At 40.2% G+C, this 26,692-nt stretch overlaps 1 protein-coding gene across 5 annotated transcripts in view; it reads right to left on the bottom strand.

Annotated features, from left to right (window-relative positions):
• Window positions 1–910: 910 nt before the first annotated feature.
• Window positions 911–26,692, bottom strand: part of PHACTR2 (phosphatase and actin regulator 2) — a 131,794-nt gene continuing 106,012 nt past the window's right edge. For 4 of the 5 annotated variants that reach the window (XM_036379818.2, XM_036379819.2, XM_036379821.2 and 1 more), the window contains 9 exons: window positions 26,272–26,505; window positions 22,142–22,685; window positions 20,702–20,913; window positions 18,053–18,209; window positions 15,919–15,974; window positions 9,568–9,629; window positions 8,421–8,558; window positions 6,024–6,100; window positions 911–2,498 (listed from right to left, as the gene is read on the bottom strand). In XM_036379818.2, the coding sequence (XP_036235711.1) occupies window positions 2,483–2,498; window positions 6,024–6,100; window positions 8,421–8,558; window positions 9,568–9,629; window positions 15,919–15,974; window positions 18,053–18,209; window positions 20,702–20,913; window positions 22,142–22,685; window positions 26,272–26,505 (1,496 nt within the window). In that variant the 3' untranslated portion in view covers window positions 911–2,482. The remainder of the gene's footprint in view (window positions 2,499–6,023; window positions 6,101–8,420; window positions 8,559–9,567; window positions 9,630–15,918; window positions 15,975–18,052; window positions 18,210–20,701; window positions 20,914–22,141; window positions 22,686–26,271; window positions 26,506–26,692) is intronic. The other variant, XM_036379823.2, reaches the window with a different exon arrangement.

Genomic DNA, 26,692 nt, shown 5'->3' with positions numbered 1-26,692 from the left:
TATAGTCTGACCTTACCTTTGTCCGAGTTATTCTGCCTGTGTAACAGCTGTCTTTCTGCCTTCAGTATCTTGGCTGCTTTCAAATGTTTCAATGGGATTAATGCAACACTGAGATCTGTTTCATTGCTCCTCTCATTTCCTTTGAAGTGAAATACTGTGTTTTATACTTCAAAGTCAACATAGTAGACCTTTATATGATTTTGGACACACATTCCTACATCACACATTGGCAACATCAGCAAAAAAAAAAAAAAGTTTAAGCAGAACTATTCTAGTGTAACTTTTGAGTTTACTCTTCAAATTCTAAAAATAAAAATTAGCATTCTACCAGAATTGCTGACAAACCTAATGCCCTGCTAATTCCTGTATGATTTAGTGCCAAAGAATACATTTTCACTGCTTCCTTGATGTCAGAGTGGAGTTTCTATATTTATAAAATGATGGACTTTCCAGAAGCTTATTTTCTGCAAATGGAATCCTAGTGGCTCTTATTGATTCCATTAAAAAAGGAAGGTGCTGCTTCCTTTTCTTTGCTATAAGCATGTAGATGGCTTTTTTATTTGGTTATTGATATTTTGTGGCTTGTACATCATTAGATTTTTACCAAAGTGTAATGGATCCTAAAAGTCATTTAAATTTTACCTTTTTTAAAAAAGCTTTTCTAATGTCTTTAAAAATAATAGAGTGACAGAGAGTGACAGCTGTTGGAAAGCACTCTTCTGTTACTAGAAGTGTTCTTCATTAAAATAATCCACCTCATTCATGCAAACCTGGTCTTGTGTAAATAGCTCTAAAGAGGGATATCTAATTTTAGCCACCAAATTGCCTTCCTGCCTTCAGGCTGACACCTCTAACAACAACCTTCAATTTTATAAACTAAACACATTCCACAAGAATCTATCACAGGATCTGAGGTAAAAATCACATCTACACAAATCTTTTATTGCCAGAAAAAGAAATACTTACACTTCATAATTAAAAACTGAACAGGACACATAAAAGACAAAAATAAATTGTAATATGTACACACATTAGAAAGGATAAATAGCAAATATATTGTAATACTGCATTAAATGTATGCGTATGTGAATTCCAGACCCCCTCCCCCACTGTTGTGTACACTAATTCAAAGGATAAATAAGTGCTAATATAGGACAGAGAATTTCTTAGTGTAAACAATGCCACAGGCTTTTTAATAGGCCTTTGGGCCAATTTAGAAAAACCATGTATGTATTGCCTTTCACACTCCATATCACTTAATTTTAATAGTATTCTATTCACATGTACAATTTCAAGATAGTATAAAAAATTAGGAATCTAAGAAGCATTCTTCACACTCAACAAAAACAGGCTGGAGACACTCCAACGATTTTTCTTTAACTTTTAAAGGGCCATTAGCTGAAGACACGCTGATTCGTCTGGGAGTTCTTCCTCAAAGCAGTGCAAGAGTCCTTAAATATAAAAAGTTACATTAGTAGTCACTGCTCAGGCCTATTAATAAAGACTTCTGTGCCTAATTTCAATTCTGACTTTGGATTCACTCTAGCATGATGTCAAAGTTGTCACTACTGCCTGCCATGGATGACAAAGATAGTCATCTCTCTAGTTTGAATGGCAAGTGACAGACAGCAAGGAGTGTTTCTAAACACAAAGCATTTCATTGCATTCATAGTGTCACATTATTTGTCCTTCAAATCCTGTTTATGTATCTCTGAGGATCCAGAGTATGTCAACATTAAAAAACCAAAAAATATATTACTTGTTCTGTATGAATGTTCCATGTATTTTCCTGAAGCATGTGCACTGGGATTTAAAAAAAGACAGTTGAGTTATACTAGGACTAATTTCTGGCAACTGCATTTACTGGCACCAAAGAAAATGATAGTTCTTCCTAAATACTGATGACACAAGGACTTATGGCTTGCTATCTTTTTAAGACAGGCTGCATCCACTGAAAAAAACCTACATGCACAGTTGCTTACAGTCTTTCTTTTAAAAAATAATTCTTCCCACTGGCCAAATGCATTGTTGAGCAGTCCCATCTATTCCACTTAGCTTTGTGGACTGACAGACAAAGTCTCTTTTCCCCCAGCTCTCAGTTCTTTTGTCACCCCCGCTCCCTCTTTGTTCCCCTCAGTCCCAGCCCCATGAAGCCGGATGAGATCCTGGCAGCAGGCTCTCCAGCGATTGTCTTCAGCACTTCCTGACTCATGGAGCTCTCACAAAGAAGTCCACTGGCTTGTCCGTGTGGGCTGGCCACAGAACTGTGGTTTGTCTGGACATGAACAAATGCTTCCTGTGGGTTCTCCTCCTAGACTAATCATTTGTCCATTGACAAAGACAAGGGCCACCTTCTTCATTAGCCTCAGGGTAAGCTGTAGCACACACTCATAATCAAGTTCCAGTGCAATTTCAGGTCTTCAGGACGCAATGATTTCCCCAAAGAAAATTGTTACTTGAAATATGGGATACGGTCAAACAGTTATGGACGATGAAACCTGAAAAGATAAATTAAAATCTTAGAATTATGTTATTTCAACTGACAATGACACTGATCCTCATCCCGTTCTCACAGCTGTTTCCTTTTGTCAGCCAGTTATTCCTGATTTTCCTGATCTGTATCGGTTTAGAGCCAGACCTGTTATTTCCTGGTGTCCATCTCTCTCTGCTTAGAAAACCAAACAGAGATTTGGTGTGGCTCAAGCACTGTCTGTCTGTGCCATTAACCTGCCAGTGTGGTCCGTAGCAGTGTTTTGCTTGGGTCAGCCAGTGCTTTCAGGTACTGCCTGGGCGTGGTTGGGGTTAGCACAGGACAGCAGGCAGGCCGGGAAGGGTTTTGAGGTGAGAGGAACAGGTTAACTGCATGGATTCAAGCTGTGCCAAGCTTGCTGGCCTCAGGGCCAGAGAAGAGTCTCCAGTCTGTTTGCCAATACAGACTTAGCTACAATTGCATCCATTATTTGCAGATACTGTCAGTAAGTATTATCAGAAAAGCTTTGCTAAACCATAAAAATTAAAATTCTGGGGTTTTAATCCTTGTGTAAAATGAGGCTAACAAAAATGTTGTATTTTCTTTTAAGTAAGCAGCAAATTTTATAGCATTTCAGATGCTTTCTTCTTATTAACAGCAGTGAACTGAGGTACATGGAGACCCAAATATACCTCACTTTTTTAGGCTTTTAGGTAGGGCATACACATCACTCCAGATTGCCTGTATGATGGCTAGAGAAGTGGGTTGCTCCAAAAGGTGTCACCAACCCTTTCTATAATAAGTTAGGAACCTACAGCAGCTGAAAAGTCTAAATCATGCTAAATGTAACGAATCCAAGCAAAAGGGTAAGGAGGGCACCAGTATCAGGTTCTCAGTGTATAGACATATATCTCTGTTTAAATGGCTTTAAAAATGTATCTGTCCATGAAGTAGTAAAAGATGCAGCAGCCTGAAAAAGGCATAGATAATGATACATCTACACAACAAATTTACCTGAGTTTTTGTTTGACACATTTTCTCTTAATAGTTCCACACATTATCCCTGTAAGTTGATTCAATACAATACAGGGATGGATTTCTCAAATGAAGGAGGTGTGCACAAAGCCTGACATTCACAACTATGCAGCTGATCTGCTAAATGAGGGTACGGAGGATTGCTGAAAAGACACAGGGGTTTTGTATTTTGTGGAAAAACAATATACTGGACTATATATAGCATTTTCCTTAGAAACACTTCATGAAGACCTGCTAATATGCTCCTCCCAAACTTGTATTGATTTCTTTATTTTTAGAAACTAATTTTCTTTGATTTTGTTAAGAAATAACAGAAAGAATCAGTCTAATTTACTAGGACTAGAAAACCAGTCAAGTAACAGTCATTACAGTAAACAATGAACAATGAAACCCATTGTTCTTTCTTTTTCAAGTTTGATATAAATTTTTAACATTTCAAATTTATTGTAAATACTGATTATAATATTAAATCATCTATATTTAATCTGCAATAATATAGGAAACCATATACTAGAAACTATTTTTGTTTATTAAGCAGCTTCCTTGTTGTCTCAGTCTATCACAGAATAGGCTTTGCTAATCAGGTGCCAATGCAAGTGCCTTTTGGTTTGCATAATATCAGTGATCTTGAAAATAATTAATGTATGAGAAATTAATTCTCTGGATAGAGACTTCTGTCTATGGTTTTCTTAAATCACTTTTGTTGTATCAATCTAATATTATGTATCAGAAAACAGAAAAAATTAGATCACTTTTTATTTTCAAAATTGCAATTGACTTAAAACATTTGCATGTTATTCTGCTCTTAATTAGTTTTTTCTAGTGTTACTCTTCTGACTTCTGTGTAGTAACTCCACAACATGACCAGTGAAACAAAAGAGCAGGGATAAAGAAAAAAAAACTGTCTCCCCTCAGCTGAAATGCTTTCAGCACCCTATAGAATCATTGCCTGCACTGATCACAATTTGGCTGTTCCTATTTTTTACTCCATTTTCAAAGGCCCTCGTTGAAGTAAATAATTCACTTTTTTACTGGTTTGTCACTCCATTAGTTTCCTGGTTCAGCTTTCAAGAATCCAGTTGCAATCAGCCTCAACTGTTCTCAAAGCTCATGAAAAAATATCCAATTATATTTGTATGAATCATGCCTGTCTGTACTTAGGCTTCAGTATTGCAAAGCAACTCAAGAGACACAACAATGTAAGCAGGGGGTTGGTTTCTATACCTGCTATTTTTATTCTCTCCCTTGGGATGCTCTTTTTTTAAAAGTAGTATTTTTATACATTCTGAAAAAGATATACTATGTGCTACCTAAAGAGAAAATGACATCAGAAGCCAAATTAAAAGATACATCTCCATGTTTGAAAAATACATTTTCTAGTGGTCAGAATGCAACACTACATTAAAACCCTGCATCCTGGTTCGTCTTGTGGCTTAGGTTTGCTGTCTGTGAAGCTGGTTTGGATTTTTAAAATGAATTTGTTTATGTTGTATCTACACAGAAGTGATGTTATTATTTTTAAAAACTCCATGTTTTGGTGAGAAAGAAATCACTGAAGTTGTGAAATCAAACAGTGAAGTAGCAGATACATGAAACACCCATCATGAATTTTCCTTGTGAGGCATTTTTTAATTAGGTGATTCACACTCACTAGCTCAGATCCTGAGTTTGGTTGAAACAGTAGCAGGAAACAGAAGGGACCCAGTCTTAGATAATTGGTTCTATCTGACAATTTTCCGTGGAAGCAAAGACATTAATACTGTGGACACAATGTTGGCCCACCTAACATCAAGTTTTGATTGCTGGTGGCAATTTTCAGCCTTTGTAACTTCCAAGAAAAATGAATACAGCCATGGAGATTTCAGAAAGTGTGTCCCTCCCCCTAGGAATAATTCTGCCAAATTTGAAACCCTGCTAAAATACTGTAGATACTTCAGAGCTTCTTCAAATAACAATGCTTCAGACAACATCTTGGTGTTATCCAAAGCAGAGAACAAAACAAATCCACATTAACACATCAGAAGTTGCAACAAGGGAATCTATCTTGTTCCCCAGAAACTGCTGCCAGGAGCCTAAGTGATCCTTAGAAAGCTCGCCAAGACACTGGTGAGCTTTTCTGAAGTTCAATGCATCATCTAATTTTCACTTATGAAATGCATCTACACAAATGTATACGTTAATGAGCAAGGGAGTGCTGCCAGAGAAGGAAACCCCTTTTATTTTGTGTGCTTGAAGATCACTAACTTCATCTGTAAGAACTGACGGGTTCTTGCATAAGATTATTTTTTAGATTCCCCAATCTTTTTCTAGTGACCAATCCATTGCAGTCACCTGCACTGCTGTATAGAGATGGCATCAGCAATAGTGGGAATTCCAACAGAATCAGTGGTGGGATTCAAGGGGACTCATGATAGGAATCCACCCAAATCATGACACAACTGCAGAGAACTTGCAGGAAAGCAGAGGGTTGCTGTCATACTCATTTCTCACACTTACACAAGAAGGGGGATTCACCCACCTGGTAAATTGCCGACTTTCCTCGTGTACTTCCATTTCTGTGCTCTTGAATTCATTCAGTTCTTTCCGTATTGCTGCCTAATAAGCAATAATGATATATGCAACCGTAAGAAATATGAATTTTCAGGAAAACAAAGAGTCTGAAAGAAACGTGGCCCTACCATTGCAGGTCCCTTACAGTTCCCATTTCAGTTTTCTCTTACTGCAATCAGCTCTCACACATTTCTAATCATCAACATGAATGACTTTTCAATTAGAGTTGTTCAAAGTACTCATCCACTACAAAGAAATGAAAAGCATCAAGCACCAAAAGTAAACCAAGAAACACCAAATCAACTGCAATGGGTGCACAAAGCCCACACTGAAATAGAGCACTTATACTGACAAAAATGGGCAAGGGGTTGGATTACCCTGACAATCACTTCCTGAGTAGGCAGACAGGAGGGGATTCTATCTATCTCCAGGCACAGCCCTGAGGAGCTGGTGAGTCACTCAGCCAGCACAGGCACTGTGTGCACAGCAGGGTCCTTGTATCTCCCCTCTGGAGACAGGACTTGAGGAGTGCAAGATAAATAGCATTTTTTTTTTTAAGTGGAATTAATCACTTGGTTTGATTAGTTTTATTTAAAATGACATTAATATTTGGATATTTCAGGCTTGGATTTTTAGTTGGCAGATACTAAAGGACAGCAGAAATTCAGTACAGTTTGCAAATGCCTTGTTGCTTACGTTAAGAGACTGATAAGCAATTTACTTCATCAAGGAAATACAGTTTCTGAAATATTCTAATATATACTACAAGAGGTTTTGTTTCTATGCCACACACCTTTCTACCTTCACTGTTAAAGGAAATGACAGTTTATTCTTACTCATTCTTTTCTTTCACCACTTTAAATAAAGACATAATTTCATTAATCCCTAAAGAAAATCATCTAGTGTGCATACCTTTCAGCACAGAGCAGACAAGCAGCATGATGTAATTATAGCATCAACAGGCTGCAGTCTTATAAATGATAAACTTTGCTTTAAGCAGGGGTGGTCGTGTTTAGCCACAACAGCTTGCTTACATGAGGCTGCTGTAGAGCTAGTGAAGAGACAGTGACTTTTGAGCACCAAATCAGCAACAAAGCAGAGCTCCAGCTCTGTAATAGAGCTGCAGCACAATTTTCTGCTCCTACTGGAATTAGAAGAATGATTTCTCTGAGAAAAAAAGGACAAGGGAGTTTTCAGGCAATCCCAAGTCTGCTTTTCTCTTAAGGAAAATAAACTCGGGGCTGAGAGGATCAGCCTTGGGCAGCTGTTAATTACAAAATGAATTGAGACTAAAAACTGCTACCCTGAAGTAGGTAGGCAACTCCATTGTTTTTTTCTAGTGCAGCTTACTCTGGTTGGACCTCTGTCAAAGTGGAGGTGCTGGGTCCTCTAACCTCCCACAGACTATGGGAGGACTAGACAGTGCTCAGCATCTCCCATAACCAACATCTACAAACTCTTCTGACTACATTTTTAACTACTTCACCTTGGCCTGAGACAACTGTCAGATGAGCTGGCAATTTTAAAATATTAATATTAAAATACAAGCTGAAATAAAATCAGTGCCTCACTACCCTTAGCTAAAATACAGTGGGCTCTTGCCCACACCACTTTTCATGTCAAGCACATCTCGCACATCTCACAGGAGTTCCATTAAGTCCACAGGTCTTGGTTCAGTGCTTTAAGACCCAGCACTTTGGGCTACCTGAATCTTACAGCTCTCCTTTCATTAAGTAATGTAGGGGGGAAATGGAAGAGTACCTTATGGTAACCTTTGACTAATATTTTTTAAAAATGAGAATCACAGGATCATTTATCTCATCCTTTGTAGTCAGGCAGCAGAGCTTTATTAACTGTTAGGGGCAATCTTCCCAAGATGTTAGGGGCAATCTTCCCAAGAAGCTCTGCTGCATGCATATGGTCATTCCCTGCACTGGTGTTTATGGCCAAGAACCTTGAGGAGGATGGAGGAACTTCTACCTGTTTTTCACTCAAATGAGTGGCAAAAGCAACTCCTGGTAGCAGTGACGCAGACTTCTGCCTGCAAATCCCTGCATGAATTCCCACAGATCAGGGCCACCTTTGGTAAACTTTTATGTCTTAGCAAGGTTTTAAAAATTAGAAAACCAAAATTAGAAATTCTGGCTCAAACTGTAATAATGGAGGTGGAAAATATGCTCATAATAGGCACCTGAGTGGGTTTTCTTAGCTGCAAGCAGTAGATGCACAGTAGCACCATGACAATCTTGCTGTCACCAGCAGATACCATTTGTGATGCTGGCAATCAAGAGAATGTAAACTAGAGGAAAACTCCCCAAAAGTGACAGATGAAAGCATTTTCTTATAATCTGCATTTGTGCCTTGCCTTGTCTGCAGGAGTTAACCTGGCCCAAGGCTTGTCAGCACGACGGTCGTAATCCGGAGATTCCGTAACCTCCACGTACTCATTAAATCGAAGGATTCTTCTCGCTTGAAGTTCAGCCACTGTAGGCCTCAGACTGAGCTGTAAGCAGGAGGCAGAAAATAGTATGCTTAATAAGATGAAATGAAATAAAAGAGGAGGGTATGATGTAATCTCAAGAGAACTTTAATGGTATTTCTAAATAGGGTCACTTTCAGGTGTCTAAAAAAAGGCACCATCCTGGGAGTGCTGTGCAGGAATGGGGAGGCAGCCTAACCTGATTTCTTCAATTATAAAAATAGTCTTTGTCGGGCAGGTCACAGAGAATCATGACAGTTATCCCTGGAATGTTAATTGTGACTTTGCAACTGGCATTATCCCACTAGGCCATCTGCATTAACAGTTATACCGTATTAAAACTGTAATATCAAAAATACGTGACATTTGGAAGCATCTGCCCTCATTTTGACCATCTAGGGGTCATTATAATGCCAAATTGTTTCAATCACCTCAAACAATATTCACTTTAATTAACTAAGGATGATCATATTAAGAAAACTGTATTTTTGCAGAGACAGGCAGACCAGGGATACTTATGTAAACTCCTCCCATCCTCTCCCAGAACAGACCTGTAACTGCTCCATTTCCAGGGACAATGAGCATGATCCCACCTGCAGAAGCTAAGACCACTGATGTGGTTAGAAAAGCACTGAAGGGATGTCGTAAGGGTCACATTGTTTTGCTGCCCTCTCCACTGCTCTAGGAAGGAGTGGATCTACAAGTGTGGCTGCCCTTGATCATATGTGACAGGGGTGGTCCTGCTACAGAAGAAAACTGTCACTTATGTCCCCTGCTGAGAAACAGCAATATGGCAGGCTCGGTATGCTTCTCCAGGTGTGGGGAGCTGGACAGGATGGGGTTTTCCCCAACAAGGGCTTGGCTTGTACTGCTTTTTAAACAGATTTCTAATCTGGGAAAATGGCCGATGGACATTTGCAGCACACTGGTTTTTAGATTCTTATGAATCTAAAAACTACACACTGGTTTTTAGATTCTTATGAAACATAATTCTATGTACAAAAATACACAATACAAAAAAGCACATCATCACCTTTCTACTGAGTCTACGTTTTATTTCTCTTTTGGCTTCCTGTTCCTCTTCTTCATTCTTCTCTGTTTTCAGAAGAGATAAAAAGGAGTGAATATTTAAGTATTATAACTGCACATACTGTATTTCTCTTGGTTGAAAGCTTCAGAACTCCAAGTCCTGGCTCATGTTTCCTCATATTTCTGGATGATGCCGCCTGTGTTGTCTGCTTTTTGGCTTTTGTCTGCTCTCATTCTTTTCCCTATCCGCATTTCCCCTGATTCTGTAGACATCTCAAGTCAACTGTGGGTCATGAGCACAGCAAAGAGAAGGTGCCTGTCATTTCCTTTCTGTATGCCAGCAAGCAAATACCCTGAAAGAGTTGCCTGATGTTTCAATTACTTATTTTAGCATTACAATCACTGTTGCTTTTACTTCCAACATTGATTTTAGAATAAGTGTCTAATTTATAAATGCCAAGTGAAAATTTTGCTCTGAGTATTTGAATTACCCAAGTTTCTTCTACTGCTACAGACATGAATCAATGACATTTGTTTCACTGTCATTTGTCAGCAAATTTGTTTTATTATATAAATTTTTTTTCTGGTTTTATAATGGGGGCATATGATCCAACACTCAAGCCCTCTTGGATAAGGGCCACTGGCTGGACCAGATGAACCAGTACAGCAGAAAATGATGTCCATTTTTAGGATGTATTTGGGCATATGAATGAAACTATTTCCTTTTAACAAATTTCTGTTCTAACCGAACTTGATTTCTTGACTGCCAGTGAAAAGCACACTTAGAAAGACATGTTCATGTGGGCTCAGCATATTTTTTAATTGATGTATGGTTTGAAGGACAGTATTTGCCCTTTCAGTCCAACTCTGGTGGTTAAATGCAATGTTTTGTAGCTGAAATAGCCCACCTAGAGAAATACATTAAATTCTGATCCTGTTTTATTCATGGTTGGGGATTACAGACTCTGCATTACAGTTCAAGGCTAACTATAAATTTAAAGAAATTAATTTGTTCTGGATACAGCCAACTTGTAGAGATGAAAAGGGAGTTTTAAAACCTGGTATAGTTGTATTTGCCCTGTTTCCTATGGCCAGACTGCTGTCTTGGTAGAGGTGACCTGGCCTGAGGAGAATTTTTGTGTAATGACTTTCACAGTGGAGAAAATGCTACGACAGGACGCTTCATGGTACTTGCAGATATCTTTTGCTTACTCAAATGCTTTCATATAATAAGAATATCAGGGAAAGGAGGAGAGGACAAGTTATAAAAATAAAAAAGTAAGAAGAAAAAAAGCAGGAAAAAGGCAATGCTTGCCCAAGATCATCTCTTTGAGAAGATTCCAACACCAACACCAGGTTTCCAAGAGCAAGGTGCAATCACACAGGCTTGCTGCCAGGATTAGGTTGGATTTCAGGTTGATGGTGATGTTACTGAGATACTGAAATATGGATGCAATTTATGGTTTATTAATTGCTTTTCTGTTAAATGGAAAATAAATGGATAGCCTGTTTCCATAGAGGAACTGTAAATGGACTCAAACTGAAGAATAACTGTAACTGGAGAGTTATAGATTAATCTACATTTTAATTTATTTAATTAATATATCTATCAATAAATAAGTTGGGTATTATTTAAAGAATTACAACTTTAAAGGATAACTAATCTCATAATATCATCTAAAAAAGTCAAAACGTCTCTAGCTGTTTTGAGACAGATAAATCATCTGTAGGCTTTTGTTTAAACATCCTGTCTTTGCAATCAATAGACACAGCAGCTGAGGTAATTAAACACAAACTATTACTTTGGGGTTCCATTCACTTGGGAATCATGTGACCATAAAAATTTTGTCTCCTCATGAATGGAATTGCTTAAGTCCTACCTCAGACAATCTCCAGTAACAGGAAAAAAAGACAATTGAATGTACACATCACTGTACTGCCCTTTCCTTACTTTAGTTTGTAAAATATGCTGCGCATTATTCATATCTTGGCCTTTGTTTGCTATCTAAACCACAGTGTTTCCTAAGAAGCAGCAATAAGATGCTTCATGTAAGAAACAAGGGCTCATGCTGCTTAATGTATGCCTTAAGGAAGAACTACCAACGTCATGGCACCTGAAATAGTGTTTCTCTGTATTTTGGGGGAGGATAAAATACCTTAAAAATCTTTCTCTAGACATTTAGGAAGGTTGAAGGCTAGCTGCCTATTCCAAGCTGTGAAGCCAGATCCCTTTGGAGAGCAGATGACTGCACAGCAGGGTGGGAGACAAGGGAAAACCCCCCAAAAAGGGCAAGCATCTTAGTGACTGGGCAGAGGGAGGTGGTACCCCTCGGAACAGGCCATCTTCCGGAGGCTAATTCCAACAGGAGGCACCATGAGCTTCCTTAAATCCTGGGAAAAGCAGGAGAGGATCAAACCCATGGGGAACAGACAGTCTTCTGCATGAGAGGTCAGGGACAGGATTTTATACATTCAAACTGGTTCACTTCTAGGAATAAAACTCAAGAGCTAAAGGAAATGGACTGAAATCTTGTGGCTGCTAGTAATATACTGAATCTGCTGTTTAATACATGGGCTCCTGTCTCTACACTGACTTGTACCTAAAGCACCAATTTCCCACCTCCAGTCTGCTGGGCAGAGTCTTGCTTTAAGCCTGGTGCTACAGAAACACTGCCTGGATACAAATTCCTACAAACAGTAAAAACTACAGTGTGTTTTTGGTCTTTTAAGGTAAAAGTTTTGAAGGTTGCTGTAAGGAGCTAAGAAGACGTGTGGTGCTAAAAATAATGGGTCCGGTGCTCCTGGTTCCTGTAGGTGGAAAATTCCAGCCAGAGGGCCAAGATTTGGCTGCAGGTATGAAGTGACTCACTTGGCCAAACAGGAACACATTAATGCACAGGAACACACTTATCACTGCTTTCCACCTTAAAAGCAGATCTAATCTGTGTGATGTGGAGAGAGAAAATATAAACACAGCGTTCTCAGCTGCAAGTCCCCTCCTCAGATGTCCTGCTGCTGCCCTACTGGCAAAGAACCAGCCCAGCGAGCACCCTTTGCTTGCAGAAGTCTCTGATTAGATCCCAGCAAAACTATGGCTTCCCTCCTTCCCTCCCTGCAATTCCTAGGAGGTCAAACTGGGATTTGACTCCTAATTGAAACAATTTTGTTTAGCATCAGTTATTGTGGCCGTCAAGTTAAATAATCCACCAGTCAAAGCCAAACAAGCAGCCTCCTTGTCATCTATACATTATTGCTCCTGCAACTTTTACCACATTACATCTGGTCACCTTCTGTTCTGTGGGACATTTGTTTTGTAGCAGAAGGGAGAAGAAAAAAGACAAATTTTCCTGCCTGAGGACTGCTCAATTCTTGACCAAAAAGTACTCCTGGAGCATAAAACCGAACTTTCCATTGTGTCCCTATGGGATTAGCTATGTTTAGAGTTCTCTGTGGGCTTGCTTAGGAAAGAGAAAGAAAAGACAAACAAAGCACTTGCTTCTTGCAGTGCTCTGAAATGCACAAAGCTGTTTCTCTTTCCTGGTCTTACAAGCAAAGATAACCATTAATATTCCTTAACAAGCTTTGAGAGCTAAACCCCATTTTCTACAAAGCCATTCCTGGCAGGCATGCAGGTGCACTGTACAAGAAATTCACTGTCCCTTACAAATACAGGGAAAAAATTACAGTTATCTTAATCTGAAATTCTTGGAAGACTAAAAAGTTTCTTTGTCACAATGCAATACTATAAATACTGTTGGTTCAAAGCCAATGTACAAGAAGCCTGCTTTTATAAAAAACACAGGGCTTTATGTATTCCTTCAAGTGGACTCTTAAGTTGTCGTAACTTTGTTTTAGTGTGGGAAGTCTCAGAAGTCTGGATAGTGTTATCCAAACAGTTTTTAAACAAATCCGCCTGCAATGTCTTGCGATGGTACTTGGAAACAGGATTTTCAGTAACTGGTTTATCTGGAAATATTATCAAAACAAAGCTTCTTGCAAAACAAACTTGCTCACTAACTGGAAATACAAAAAAAGAAAAAAAGTAGGGATTTTTTTTTTCTGAACCTCTTAGAAGATTTGGGCTGAACTTTATCCTGAAGTAAACATTTGGACCTTTACCACTTAATGTAACCTCAAAGTCTGATAAATATGACTCAAAACAATACATCTCCTTAGCTGCATTTTACATACACACAATAATATAACTCTTTCTCCCCATCCACTGCTTAAAAAATATGAGGAAGGAAACTTTATGAAAGAAATCCCAATTTACTCACAAAAGCTCACTACACCAACAAAGGCATGTAAGATGTGTAAACATTTTCAAATAATCCACAGTAAGGAATTGCAATAATTTTGATGTAAAATATAAGTGCCTTATGGTTTAGAGAGAACTTGCACCCTGAAAGGACTCTGAGTCAGACTCTCATCACAAACCCTGTATTGCTTTTGGTTTGCTTTAGTTTTAATAGATCACTTTCAACTTGAAATATTTTGTATCTCAGTAATGAGCAAAAAGCAGTTCCTTCATGTGCTCACAAGGGTCTCTGTGATTTTTTTGTCATTTACAATTCTGCTTCCCAGCCTTCATTTTTCACTCTCCCTGGCCTCTTTAAGACACCCCCCAGCAGCAGCAGGGAAGGATGGCAGGAGGCACTGAGTGCAAAGCCTGGTGCGCTGCCAAAAGCTTAAAGTAAACAAGCTGAAACAGGAGAGGCAATCTATTAACTGCTTTCCAGTCTTGAGCTACTTATTGCAAGAGCAGTGAATGGAATAAACACTGGCAAAAGGGGATAATAAATACATCACAGGTTTGCTGCTGGCTTGGTCACCTCAAGGTAAGCGAGAAAGGGCAATAAGGGAGCCCAGCTGGTGCTCCCAGCTCAGTGGCTGTATCCTGGCCCACCAAAGATGCTTTGGATTTATGCTTCTCACACAGTCCAGCATGAGCAGTTTGTCATATATAAAAAAAAAGTTCTTATTTCCAATTTTATTTTTATTAATCTTTGAAATGTATAGGTTTGGAAATTACAGTTTTAGAAAGTCTATTCACATTATGTGCTGGACAGGAGTTCCCTGATCCCTCTCCTGTGCAAGCATGAACTGTAGCTTCCCTTTTCAGTAAGATATGGCACTATTTGGCATTTGAGAACTCAAAAAACAGCAGTAAGATTTTATTAACATTTTATTATCAGGATGGTTTACCTAAAAGCCAATAGTTGCCCTTTCCCTGATTTGCTAGCCTGAGCAAGTGACAGAGTCATCAGTCCATGGATGCTGTCAGGTAAACATCCCATTTTCTTTTCTTCCCTTCCCATTAGCATGCTACACATCAGGACTGACACGAGACTTGCATGGATGAGCTCCAACTTTACTGAACAATTGCTAGAAATAACATAACAGCATCATACCAACTCTTTGATCAGGTGTGAGAAGTTCTCATGCCTTAAGAGGTTTTTTGTTTGCTATTTGTGTGATTTTTGATTTATTGCTATAAAGTGTCTTTTCTTCATTTATTTCTTCTACTTAACCATCAAGTACTAGCCACTAGCAGGATGAACACAGGACTAGGTGGAGCTGGGCATGGCACCTGTTGCACTGTGTGTTTTAGGTAACATCTTCATTATGGAAAGATTCATAAAGGAAGACAAAACAATGCTTGTTCTGAAGAGTTTGCCAGCCAAAGAAAAGAAGCAACATAAGTAAATGGCAGAATAGGTATAAAGGGTAAACATCTAATGTACTTTCCTCCACCCTTGACTATTTGAATTACAGACTCTTTTTTCAGCATAGATATAAGGAATGATTTAATCAATGGGAAGATATTCAGTGAGATTCTCATGCATTTTTCAGTACAGAAGACATTTATGTCAGAAGTGAATATGAAGGCCAGCACGCTGAAGTAGCTGACATATACCTATTGACTTTCTGCTGAACACTTTGCCTTTCTTCTTTCTACTCCTCCTTTCAACCTCTGCCCTTCCTGCCCCATCCCACCTGCACCTCCAACTGATATTCCTTTCTCCTCCTCCTCCTCCTCCTCCTAAAAATCAGGGGGAAGGTTAACTAGCCTAGAACTATTTCTAAAAGGTATCCAAGTCATTCTTGGTCTTTGGGACCAGCTTCAAGAAGTGAGATTGTGACAAGTAAAATTTGGCATATTCAATAAATGGAATATTCAAAGCTACAATTACAGGTTAGTGTATAAATCAAGTGTTGATACATTATTTTCTAGAACATAATTTTTCTCTAGTTATGGTTCTAATACTGGAGCAACAATGATGGGCTTCCATATGAATCCAACACCTGCTCGCTTTCTAAGCAAATACTGTATGAAACCTGAATTAAAACTTACGCTTCAGGATATTTCTTTGCTCCAGCTCTTCCGTTGTGGGCCTCTGGCTAAGCCTCCTGTGAGAACAAAGTAAGCAACTGATTTAAAACCAGATCTAAATGACACATTAGGATTTGTAATACAGCTTAAAAAATGTAATTTCTGGAAGTAATTTCCAGGCAGTTATAACAACTGCTTATGTAACCAGAGTGGCCATTTGTTTTAAAAGATTTAGTGTTGTCATTTGAACACATGAATAACTGATACTTGAACAATATTACAGAATTTGTGCTAGCAAATTTATAGTCCTCACAGGTATAATTTTATTAATAAATCCATATACCTTCTTTGTTCCCAAGCACCATCATTATAATCAGTTGAGCAATTGTTAGATTATTCTCAAGTATTTTGAATGAATTTTGATATTTTTGATATTTTGAAGTCTTACTAAAGTTTTTTAAAAAACCAAAAACCAACAAAATCCATAAGCTGTTCATTCCTCATTAATTTGTATGTACAATACAATTGGGAGCTTCACCTGAAACCTAATTTTATTTAGTTACCTAAATATAACAACTGCCATTACAAAAACCCCAAACGGAGATAATAATTTTCTGATTTGTACATGGTTGATGTTGTCTCTGTGTTTACTAAACAAGTCCACTTGTTCACTTGAGGAAAGGAGCAAGAAAAATTTCAGCAGTAAAACTTATTTTGCAGGTGTGTTCAAGACAGGTGTCTGTTCATCAACACTCACACAGTTCACTACAGGCTGTCTTTAGCCTTGTGACACTCATCCAATTCAAATCGCTCTTGGACTTACAGATTTGTCCCAGAGGACTGGCAGGTTTACCACAGGTGACCAGTCCCAGCTGTAGGAAGTCCCAGGTGGGGACCTGACTCAACCCTGACTGAGCTGTGGGAACAGATTTTCCACAGATCTCGATGCTGCCAGGTGCTGACCGCCAGGCCAGGAATTTTTAAGAAACTGGCATCAAACTTGGATGTGATTTTGGGTATGAGTACAGCCCTGATGTACACAGATCTTGTCTCCTGCCACCAAAGCAGAGCTGTGTGCATTGCCTTTCAGCTCTCCAGCAGAACCTCAAAGCAGCTTTTGCAGCTGCAGCCCCCAAGGGAGGACTGACAAGCAGGATGTGATCACCAGAGCTGGGATTTCTTCAGGAAAGTGATGATAACAACTACACCTCTTTATTGGCAGAAGAAAAATGACCCTTGGGCTCTGCACAGTAGATGTATCACTCTTACAGTTCAGTAATGAAACAGCTGCCTTGGCCAGACACCCAGTTCACAGAGCAACTCAGCTCATCTTCTGGGTGTTGATGCAGGGCTGTGTACTCTGTACTGGAGCAGTACCAACAGGACTACCCTGTATCTGGGAATCTCCAAAAAACACAGGACATCCTCCAAATCTGAACAACATTCCTGAGCCAAACAGAAACAAGGACAGGTCTAGCAAAATACAGGCATGCTGTAGTCTATTCTCAGAGACCACAAAAGCCAAAATAAACATGACTTTTTTTTTTTAAACCTGTAAAAGGCAAGTGAATTTTTTTATGCAATGTTCTCAAGTCCAGAAGGAGAAAGTAACATCCATGCCACAGCAGTTTAACAGCTTGAGAAAGACGTGTCTCAGCACTGGGTACAGTAAAACACCAAACATTGACCGGCTCAACTTCTTTTGCTGGAATCATGATAATGAAGGACTTGGAGAGCCAGAGGAAGAGGAGAAGAGTCAGAATGGACAACATGCACAGGCATGCTCTGTGGGTCAGGAACTAGTTCTCTGCCTGAGATGAGTATGCAAGTGGAAGTTCTGCTAACAAATTTGAGAAAGAACCAGAACCACAGCATTGATTGTTGTGGACTCATTCTTACCCTCTTCCTCTTCTTTCCCTTTTTAACCAAAGTACCCAAAACCCCAAAAGCTCTCTGGTTTTGTTTCTTGCAGAACAAAAAATCTATTATTGACAATTTAAAGTTTTGTGAGAAATAAATCCACCATTTTCCAGACAGTTGTACCACAAAGATCCTGCAGTGCACATTGGGTTGCATTTAAAACATGAACCCAGTGTTCTCAATTCTCTTCCTCCATCTCCACCCAGTGAAACCACATTGACCCTGTGACTGATACCTCACAAGCTTTGTTCCAATCTGATGTCTGATTTCCTGCCTCTCCTCTTCGGATGTACGCTGCAAGATGTTTTTGTCTTCTAACTCTTTCTTAGATGGTCTGTTGCCAAGTTTGATAGCAAGAGTATCCCTACGACGAATTTTACTTGCCAAAGAGCCTGAGGAAAGGAGGAGTAGGGTGGATTTAGTTCATTCATGCTCAGGTTACAGACACAAACTCCCAGTAAGAACTTTAATACCTCCCCAAACCTTGTTCCCACATGCAAGAGAGGAATTTTAATTAACATCAAAAGAAAAATTTTAGCTTAGTTCATGAAAATAAAAAACTAAAAGGCTTGGAGGGAATAGCTACCAGCCAAATTGATACAAACATCACTTGTCATCTGTGAAGTGATAGGATAAAAATGACAAATCTACACTAAAATGTCTTTGAAGTCTAATACATTACAGGTCGGCTTATTTATCTACTTAGTATATTTAGCAACCTGCTGCTCATTTTCTTCAGCCTTAAATGTCTTAGTCTCATTCTATCATCATTTCCCCCATTCTTTCAACTTTTATTTTCAATCAATTACCACTTAGTTCTTTTATAGTGTTTTCCATCTCTAAGTTATTTGTAAACTAAACCAAAAAATACAACTTAGAAAAGTGCTCTGAGTGCCTGTAAAGTAACCTAGGCAGGAACTCCCAGACACTGCAGCAATCTGTTCTGCATAAAACCGACACTGGAGGGACAAGGGCTTTGCAGCTTGGCCAGCATTAGCTTCAGGCAGCTATGGAAGGAAGAGCATTTTTCACAGCCTTTATAGTACTTCCCTTGTCTCTTGACATTCTGACCAAGGTGGGCTACATATGCCTTAGGTTGGCAGATTTTCACTGTGTAAGCAGTTTGGTAAGACCACAGGCTCCCAGCTCACTTTTCATAAGACACTGTGCTACTGTGTGAACACAAGAACTTTTGGTTTCTATCACTTCAGGTTGTATTCAAACCCAACAAAGAACTATAGGAGACTTCAGCCTCTTGAGCTACCTAGCACTTCACCTTCTCCTGCACCAGTAGCTAAGGAAAAAAACCAAAAAACACATTCATTTTTACTCATGCCACTTTGGTACACTTGGTGTTCAAACCTTCTTTGTTGAGCACAGTGAAGCACCTCCTCCACAAAAGCTGTGAGCAAGACTCTCAAACCATGGTTTGATGGTGATTTCATACTGACATAAAGCCACCCCTGAGGAGGTAGAGGGAGGGCTGCCCTCCTTCATGCTCCTGACAGCCTGCTGCTGCCACCTTCTTTGACCAAGCAAAGGAGAAGCCTTTGGGTGAGCTGGATCAGGGAACCACAAATTCTGTTGAAAATCAGCTCAACAACAGCTGCTCCTACCAAAATAAACATGAACTCTACCCTAAGGAAAAAACAGCTGGGAGAAGGGATTAGGCAGAATGGGTGCAGGACAACTCCTTCAGCACCACAGGGCTTCTGCCCAGTTAAGGTGATGATAAGAATCATGACCCCAGAAATTTCAAAGCTGTAAAACTTAGATGTAATCTACTGTGATCTGCTCTGCCTGCTAAGGTTGCTCCAATGCTTAAAACATCCTGATCAAAGAGGAATAAGTGACTTTCAGACAGTGAAGCTGCTGACTGATGGGCCTCATCTGTCATCCACCACATCTGTAGCTCCCACAAAGAACTCATGGTGTGGGAAAGCCAAATGAATGGCTTGTGATGCCCTAAGGTCTCCACCTTGTCCCACCCTCATGTCCTCCTGAGCCTGTTCCTCCCACCTCTGCTCTCCTCCTTGCAATGATTGATATGCTCTTCTCAGGCTTCTGTGGTTGAGATGACCCCGAAGTATTAGAAAGTCTTTATTTCCCAGCCTCACGACTGAAGAAGTCGAGATTTGTCAGTTCTGCTTTTCAAGGTTGTTTATTTTTTCTTATCTATTACATTCTTTCTCTGACCTGCTGGGATCTGTCCAGCAGGTTGGGTTGTGGCACAGCACCTGCCCTTGGGGTCATCTTAACATTTTATACTACAATCTACGTGTACTTTATTTACAATAATTTTCCAATACCTATCACCTATGTCAATCTGTTTCTACTCTAAACCAATCAAAAAGTGTCACCATCCCAGCAGAAGATGGAGGACAAGAAGAAGGAGAAGAAGGACAGCACAACACGTCCAGATTCCTCCATCTTGCTTCTTGAACCCCCATTTGAAAAACCAAAAATTCTGCTTTTTCAACCCTGTGACAAATTAACTCTTATTCTACTCAAACTCTTGTGGCTTGTAAATCTGCAAACAAAGTTGGTAATTTTTTCCATGGACTAAAATCTAAGGCACAGGTGTTTTTGACTCCGTGCCAAGGTCTCTGAGCCCCTTGCCAGGGTCTTGAATCACCCAGGTCAGCCAGAGGAATGTCCTGGGTCCCGACATGCTCTCACCCATGCACAGGCCCCAGCAGGTTTCTGACTGTCATTGCCTGGAAGGAGCAGGACACTCATTTCTCAGTAGTGACAAAATACTAAATCCCCTAAAAGCACTCCCTGCAGCTATTTCTCTCTCTGCCTCACACTGGCACGGGTCAGGCACGCTCACAAAACGCAATCTGCGAACGGCAGCCTGCAGCTCTCCGGGCAGGATGCTTACTTTCAGTACTTGCATTCTCATCATCATCATCATCATCATCATCATCGTCATCATCTGTGTACAGGATCGGCCCGTCTGAGTCCGAGTCACTGCCATGGCTCTCTCTGCTGCTTTCACTCTCAGGAGGGGCAGCAGCGTCAGAAGCCTCCTCCACTAGCTCAGAGAATGCTTGATCTGGAGCCTCCCCTTCCTGGTCTTCTTTGGTAGCCAAGCTGTTTATTCATGAGCAGATAGGGTGACACATCAATGCAACCAGAAAAAAACACCAATGAGAAGCAATTGAAAAAGCAAGGATGAAAATAAAGGTCTGTTAATCAAAGTAATTACTTTCTAAAAAACATACATATATAAGACATTTTTAACATATGCAGATATGTATATGTATCTATGTATGTGTGTTATGAAAAAGGATGCAAACAATCCCAAATGATGTGTTGTAAAGACTGCATTAAGACAAATCTTAATTGGCTTCTATTTTTTGTGGGGTGGGATCAAGAGATAGAACAGTTCACAAAGCTGGGGGTGAGAGGAGCAAGTTGGAGAGCAGATGGGACTGCAAAGTTTCCTGTTCTGGAAGCTTAACCCAATTTATTGTAGATACAATCTCATTGCAGTTGAGTTTAGATGTTCATGCTCATTACTAATGAACTTGGGGATCAACAGGAGATTGCCCTTTACCTTGGGAAAATCTTTACGTAAAGGAAGGGTAGAGGAGGGGGAGATGCTGCACTAGAATGTAGAGCTGGCAATAGGTGTACCAGAAAGAATTTAAAGGAAGGTCTCTAGGCTACTGGCATCTAGACTAAACCCTCCTGGATTTATATAAAAGATGCTGATTTTTCTGGCAGGGAAAAGACAAATTAATAAGCCAGTTTCATTTTTCTGCCAATTATTTTGCTTAAAAAATGTAATTATGACTCTTCTCTTGACCAGTTTTTACAATACCTGAGATTTAGACAAGTTATTAGGCAGTAAAAAACCAAACACCTACTAACTGAAGTGTAAAGAACCCTCATTTTCAAGTGTTCAAGCAAATTCAGCTATTCAGTTGAGAACTTTAGCAGTGAGATATTGACATCTACAGAAAAAAAAAGACATCTACAGAAAAGAACCCCCTTATAATTTGGCATAATTTCTTGTTTGCCTTTATGAGAGATAAATAAAAGTGTCACCAGCTTTGAGCTGAACTGCTGACCCCAGTGCCAGCCACACAATCAAGTAAGAGACAGGTCATGAGCAATGACCTTCTGGGGAAACATGAGGTGCTGCAGGTGAAAGGCTCGAAGGCGCTGGGAAGGAACAAACTGTGCTGGGTGCCACACAAACTGTTCCCAGTCAGCAGAAGCAGCAGAAGAGATCCCCACTGCCTACAGTGCAAACAAATGTGGCTTCCTTGGCTGTGGGTCCTATTACTCCCCCAGGATAGCCATACTGTCTCACCTTTCCGTGTGTTCTCCTCCAGCACCTGGAGCGCTGCCTGGGGCTGCACTGCTCAGACTTAGGTCTGTGCCACGCTCGGTCGAGAGCAGAGCCTTTGTGTCCGAGCCAGGTGGCCCTGCCACACAGCTGTCTGACACATCCTGCCCATCTGAGGAGCCAGCAGGCTGGCTAGCTGCAGCAGGAAAAGGAGGTGGAAGTGGAGGTGGAGGAGGGGCAGCGGTGGGAGGAGGGGGCACAACAAGCTTGCTGGACTGGTCCGCGTTGTCCATGTCAAAAATGACTGCGGAAGTTTGCTCAGGCTTGGGTTTTTCTGCCTTCGCTTCCACAGTGTCGGCTGTCGCACCTGAGGGGGAAGAAGCAGCCCCGTCTGGTGCTGTTCGTGGGGCTGACTGTTTCCCAGGTTTTTTCTTGCCCCTGGGAGTCCCTGATGTGCCAGATTTGCTGGAAGTCTCCTTAGAGGCTTTGGGATGAGATGATGTGGACGAAGGAGATGGTGATGAAGAAGACTTGGAGACTGGTAGTTTTTTTGCATGAGAGGAACCAGCTAAAACAAGAAAATAAAAGGCATTTTACAGTCTTGCAATTATATGATTTTTGCAGTGTATTTTCTGCATTAATTGACTTGTGCTGGTCTTAAAAAAAAAATACACTTGATACTTCTACAATACCTCATGTAAATGCTTGAGATGATTAAATGTTGCAGTTCCAATTTCACCTTTGTGTGGGAGACACTGAAATGATGAATACTTGCCCAAGAACAGCAGAGAGGACCAACCTTACAAATAGGTAGGAGTTTGTTTTGAGTATTCTGAATTGGCCTGTTACACCTGGCCTGGACATCTTCTAAGAAGTCCACTACTTATTCTAAAAATATGTGTAGTGACTTAGCTTAAAAAAAAAAAAAAGCTCCCTGGCAGAGAAAGCTGCCTGACCTTTCCTACTACATGAATTGCTGATCTGATCACTGTGAAAACCTTGTGATTTTCCTTATACTTTTCAATGAACATCTGAAGACTGTTACTGACTATCAGTCAATTTGCCTTTCACAATTATTGCAGCTGGTGTCCTCCTAAGTAATGACAAACAGCAGAGGGGCAGCAAAACAAGGTGTGCCTTATGTCCAGCTGGGTCTGTCCCCAAAAGAGAGGCAGAAACCACTGCTGTCACTGTGCACAAATGACCTTCAGAAGGGAGGAGGCACTGGAGGCCTCCTGTATGTACTGGAGGCCTTCATCTTACCAGTGAGCACCTCAGGCAGTCTTGAAAATTTAGTGAAACAAGGTTTTGACAGTAGCTGTACAAGCTGGCCAAGCTGGCTGTTTAATCCTGTGATGCTCACCATACTGAAGCATATATGTAAAAAGAATCTCACTAAGATTTCAGCTAGCCCCCATTTCCATGTGCATTCCAGCCACATTTCCAATTGCTGTGTCAATGTCATGCTGTGTCATCACCTGAGACGGGAGCTTCAAACTTCTGACTTCCATTTAAAAAGCAACAAAAATGACAACCATCTAATGGGTCAGTCCTTTTCATCAAAATGCATCTGACTCAAATGCTTCTGCTGTAATTCTAAAAATTCATTAAGTTCCAGAGAACAAATGAAAGCATTATAAAGTTAAATAGCAGCCTTCTGGCTAAGCTTATTGAGTAAAACAGAAAGCTGTGATAGAAATCTGCTGAAGGGCCTACTTTACTTATAAGCATTTAAATAAAAACAACTCCCCAGGAGACTGGGAGAGAGTCAAAGTGCAGATACTGGCCATAATAAGTCCATGATATAAAAACAATTCTCACAGTGAGATTGTTCTCAAAGGAGATGGAAGCTAATTCAAAAGACACTTTACTGTTCTCTTCTGTAGCTGTTATGGTTTAAAAACATTTAGAGAGCTGTGAAGCTTTCAGTATATCTGAAAAAATTTATAGCAAGTTCAGGCAAATCTCTGTTCCTCTCTGTGCTCCCAGGTGACGGTAAAGGGCACTGTCCTGAATGAACTGATACTGCACTCATCTTCCCACATCAGGTACAAATCACTCAATTTACATGCAAAACAAAATGAAGCAGAAAAATGGCACTGGCAGAAGTTCATAATTACAGCAGAAATAGATGATGGTTCTAACCTGCACATTATTTAACAGAAATCTTACTGAGTAGGTGGATGGTAGAAACAAAAGGCTCTGGTTCTGATCCCCTTCAGAGCAGGCTGGAGGTCAACAGAACCAGTTACATGCTTGCACTTAACAACTGCAGCATAGTACAAATATATGACCACACAGTTGTGGCTGGGAAAATGTCAAAACACGTTTCCATTGTAAAAATCCTTACATTATTCTCAGAACTTGCAATTAGATACAGAAACTTAAAAGATTTCTCCCACAGAAAACCCCCCTATGCGTCCACACGGGTCAAAAGTGCTATTGCTGCTGTTGTTTTTGACTGGGCTGGCTGACAATTTTCTGTCATGCCTCTTTTTCAGTAGAAGATTTGAATTCTGATTAAATGAAAAATTTAATGGCTGTTGTTTGCCTTTTGGCATACATCCATACCTCCATTTAAGTCCCATTCTTCCAGTTCCACTATTTCAGTATGGAAACTTGCTGTGCTGCCCTCAGGAGAGCCACGGCTCATTGTTACTCATATTCCTCTCCTCCCTCATGGGACTTGATCACTGGCTGCATCATGTGTTCACTTTCATGGGGATCTGACAAACCTCTTGTACTGACACTGTTCCAAACCAGCTCTGCTTATTAAGTACCGTCCCACTTTGAATGAACACGATATATTTTTAAATTTGGAAGAAATTACCAGTAGAATAAGGAATAAATGTTGATATGTTTTACATCTGTATGGTCTGCAAGCACTGGCTCACATTTCAGCAAGGCTAATAGAAGACAAATCTGGAACCTGAATGTATTTTAGTCTAAAAAGTCAGATACCTGACAGCTTGTTACCAACCACTGTTTTAAACAGTTCTTTATGTGATGGATTGCTTTATTTCTGAAAGGTCTGCTGTTACAAGGCTGCTTCACCTAGGAAGAGCTGAGTTTCCCAGCTGCATGTGAAATACAAGCAGCAAATTCTGGATTTTCAAAATGTTTATTCTTGTAGTCGTCTGATGTAGTAGGGACAGTTAATACCAAGTTAATGGATATTTTATGGCAAAGTTATTATTGTAATTCTAGAAGTCTTACAATGTTTTCAAACTGTCCTCTTCTGTATGTTTCAAATACAAAATGTGCCAAAATGTACAAGCTGTGAAGAGAAATACTTGCAGAGAAAACTGGAGGGACTGGAGGGCTTTGAAAGACAGAGAGAGATTGAAAGCACAGGGCTTGTATAAGTTTGCCAATACATATATGGAGCCCATTCATCACAATACTGCTTGCGTTCAAATTGTGTGGATGTTTTAATTTTGGTCATTGTTTACACTGCAACCATTCAAACTCAAAATTAGTACCTTAAGAGCATCCACCTATAATCTTCAATCTTGCATCACTGCTGAATTTTGATCTAATAGTGTGGTGATAAACACATGCTATGTGCCTGATGAGTGATATTTTCCATTTCCAGTATGTACTTAGAATCACAGCACCCGAGGGAAGCCTGGTCATTTCTAATGGTTGTCATTTTTTTTGGTCAGCTAATCCAACTACTATTGAATAAGCATCTTTTAAGATGCTTCAATGGTTTTATTCTTAACTTCTTTGTGATCTTGTCATATTGTCAAATTAACTGGAACAGTTGATACTTCCAGTAGAAAGTTACAGCAATATCAAATTAGTTTTATTCAAGGGTAACTTGTGCTTGGTTTCAGAAGTCAGCTTCTATCCTGCTTATTCTTGAGCTGTTTCTCTGGGTAATTTTTTTGCCAGCTGTCACACTTGAACTGGGAATTCAGTGCTGTCTCTGCTGTGCTCGGTGTTGTATATAGGTTCACTCAACAGCGAGGGGGTCTGTGTATTCTCTGGGGTGTTTGTGGCCAGCAGAACCAGAGCCCAGCAGGAAGCTCTCTACAAACACCCACGGCATGCTCCTCAGTAACACTGCTCTGTCCAAAGGCACAAGTCACCAAGCCAAGCAGCCCCATGCACATGCACCCACGGCAGCTGCACTGCTGGGCAGTACTCACCAGCTTCTCGATTTGCACTGGCACCTGTTGGCTTGGGTGGTGGGAGAGGAGGCTGCTTAGCAGGAGCCTTTCCCTTTTTTTTAGCATGAGGTGCTTCGTTACCCTTATGGCTGCTGGCGGTGGAAGCGGCAATGGCATTTTTTGGTGGTAGTGGAGCTTTTTTAGGTTTAGGCTTAGGCTTAGGTAGTGGTGGAGCATGCGATGTCGGAATTTCTGGGCAGGGACCAGTGCTCTCTATGGGTAAGAAAGTGAACAGAAGCCAACTGACACAGACATACACCACGTAAATCCAACAGCAAGCTTCACAACAGTGACTACTTCTGCTGCTTGAGCTCTTGGGAATCAGGAGAGACTCATCTTCTGCCTCTTAAGGTAGTATTACCTCAGAAGAAAGTTACTGTTCACCTCAACCCAGGATCTT

This window comes from Molothrus ater, chromosome 3 (genome assembly GCF_012460135.2).
Source record: "Molothrus ater isolate BHLD 08-10-18 breed brown headed cowbird chromosome 3, BPBGC_Mater_1.1, whole genome shotgun sequence".
Classification (NCBI taxonomy): Eukaryota; Metazoa; Chordata; class Aves; order Passeriformes; family Icteridae; genus Molothrus; species Molothrus ater.
The sequence above is the reverse complement of the archived record's forward strand: the minus strand, read 5'-3'. Positions and strand labels throughout refer to the sequence as shown.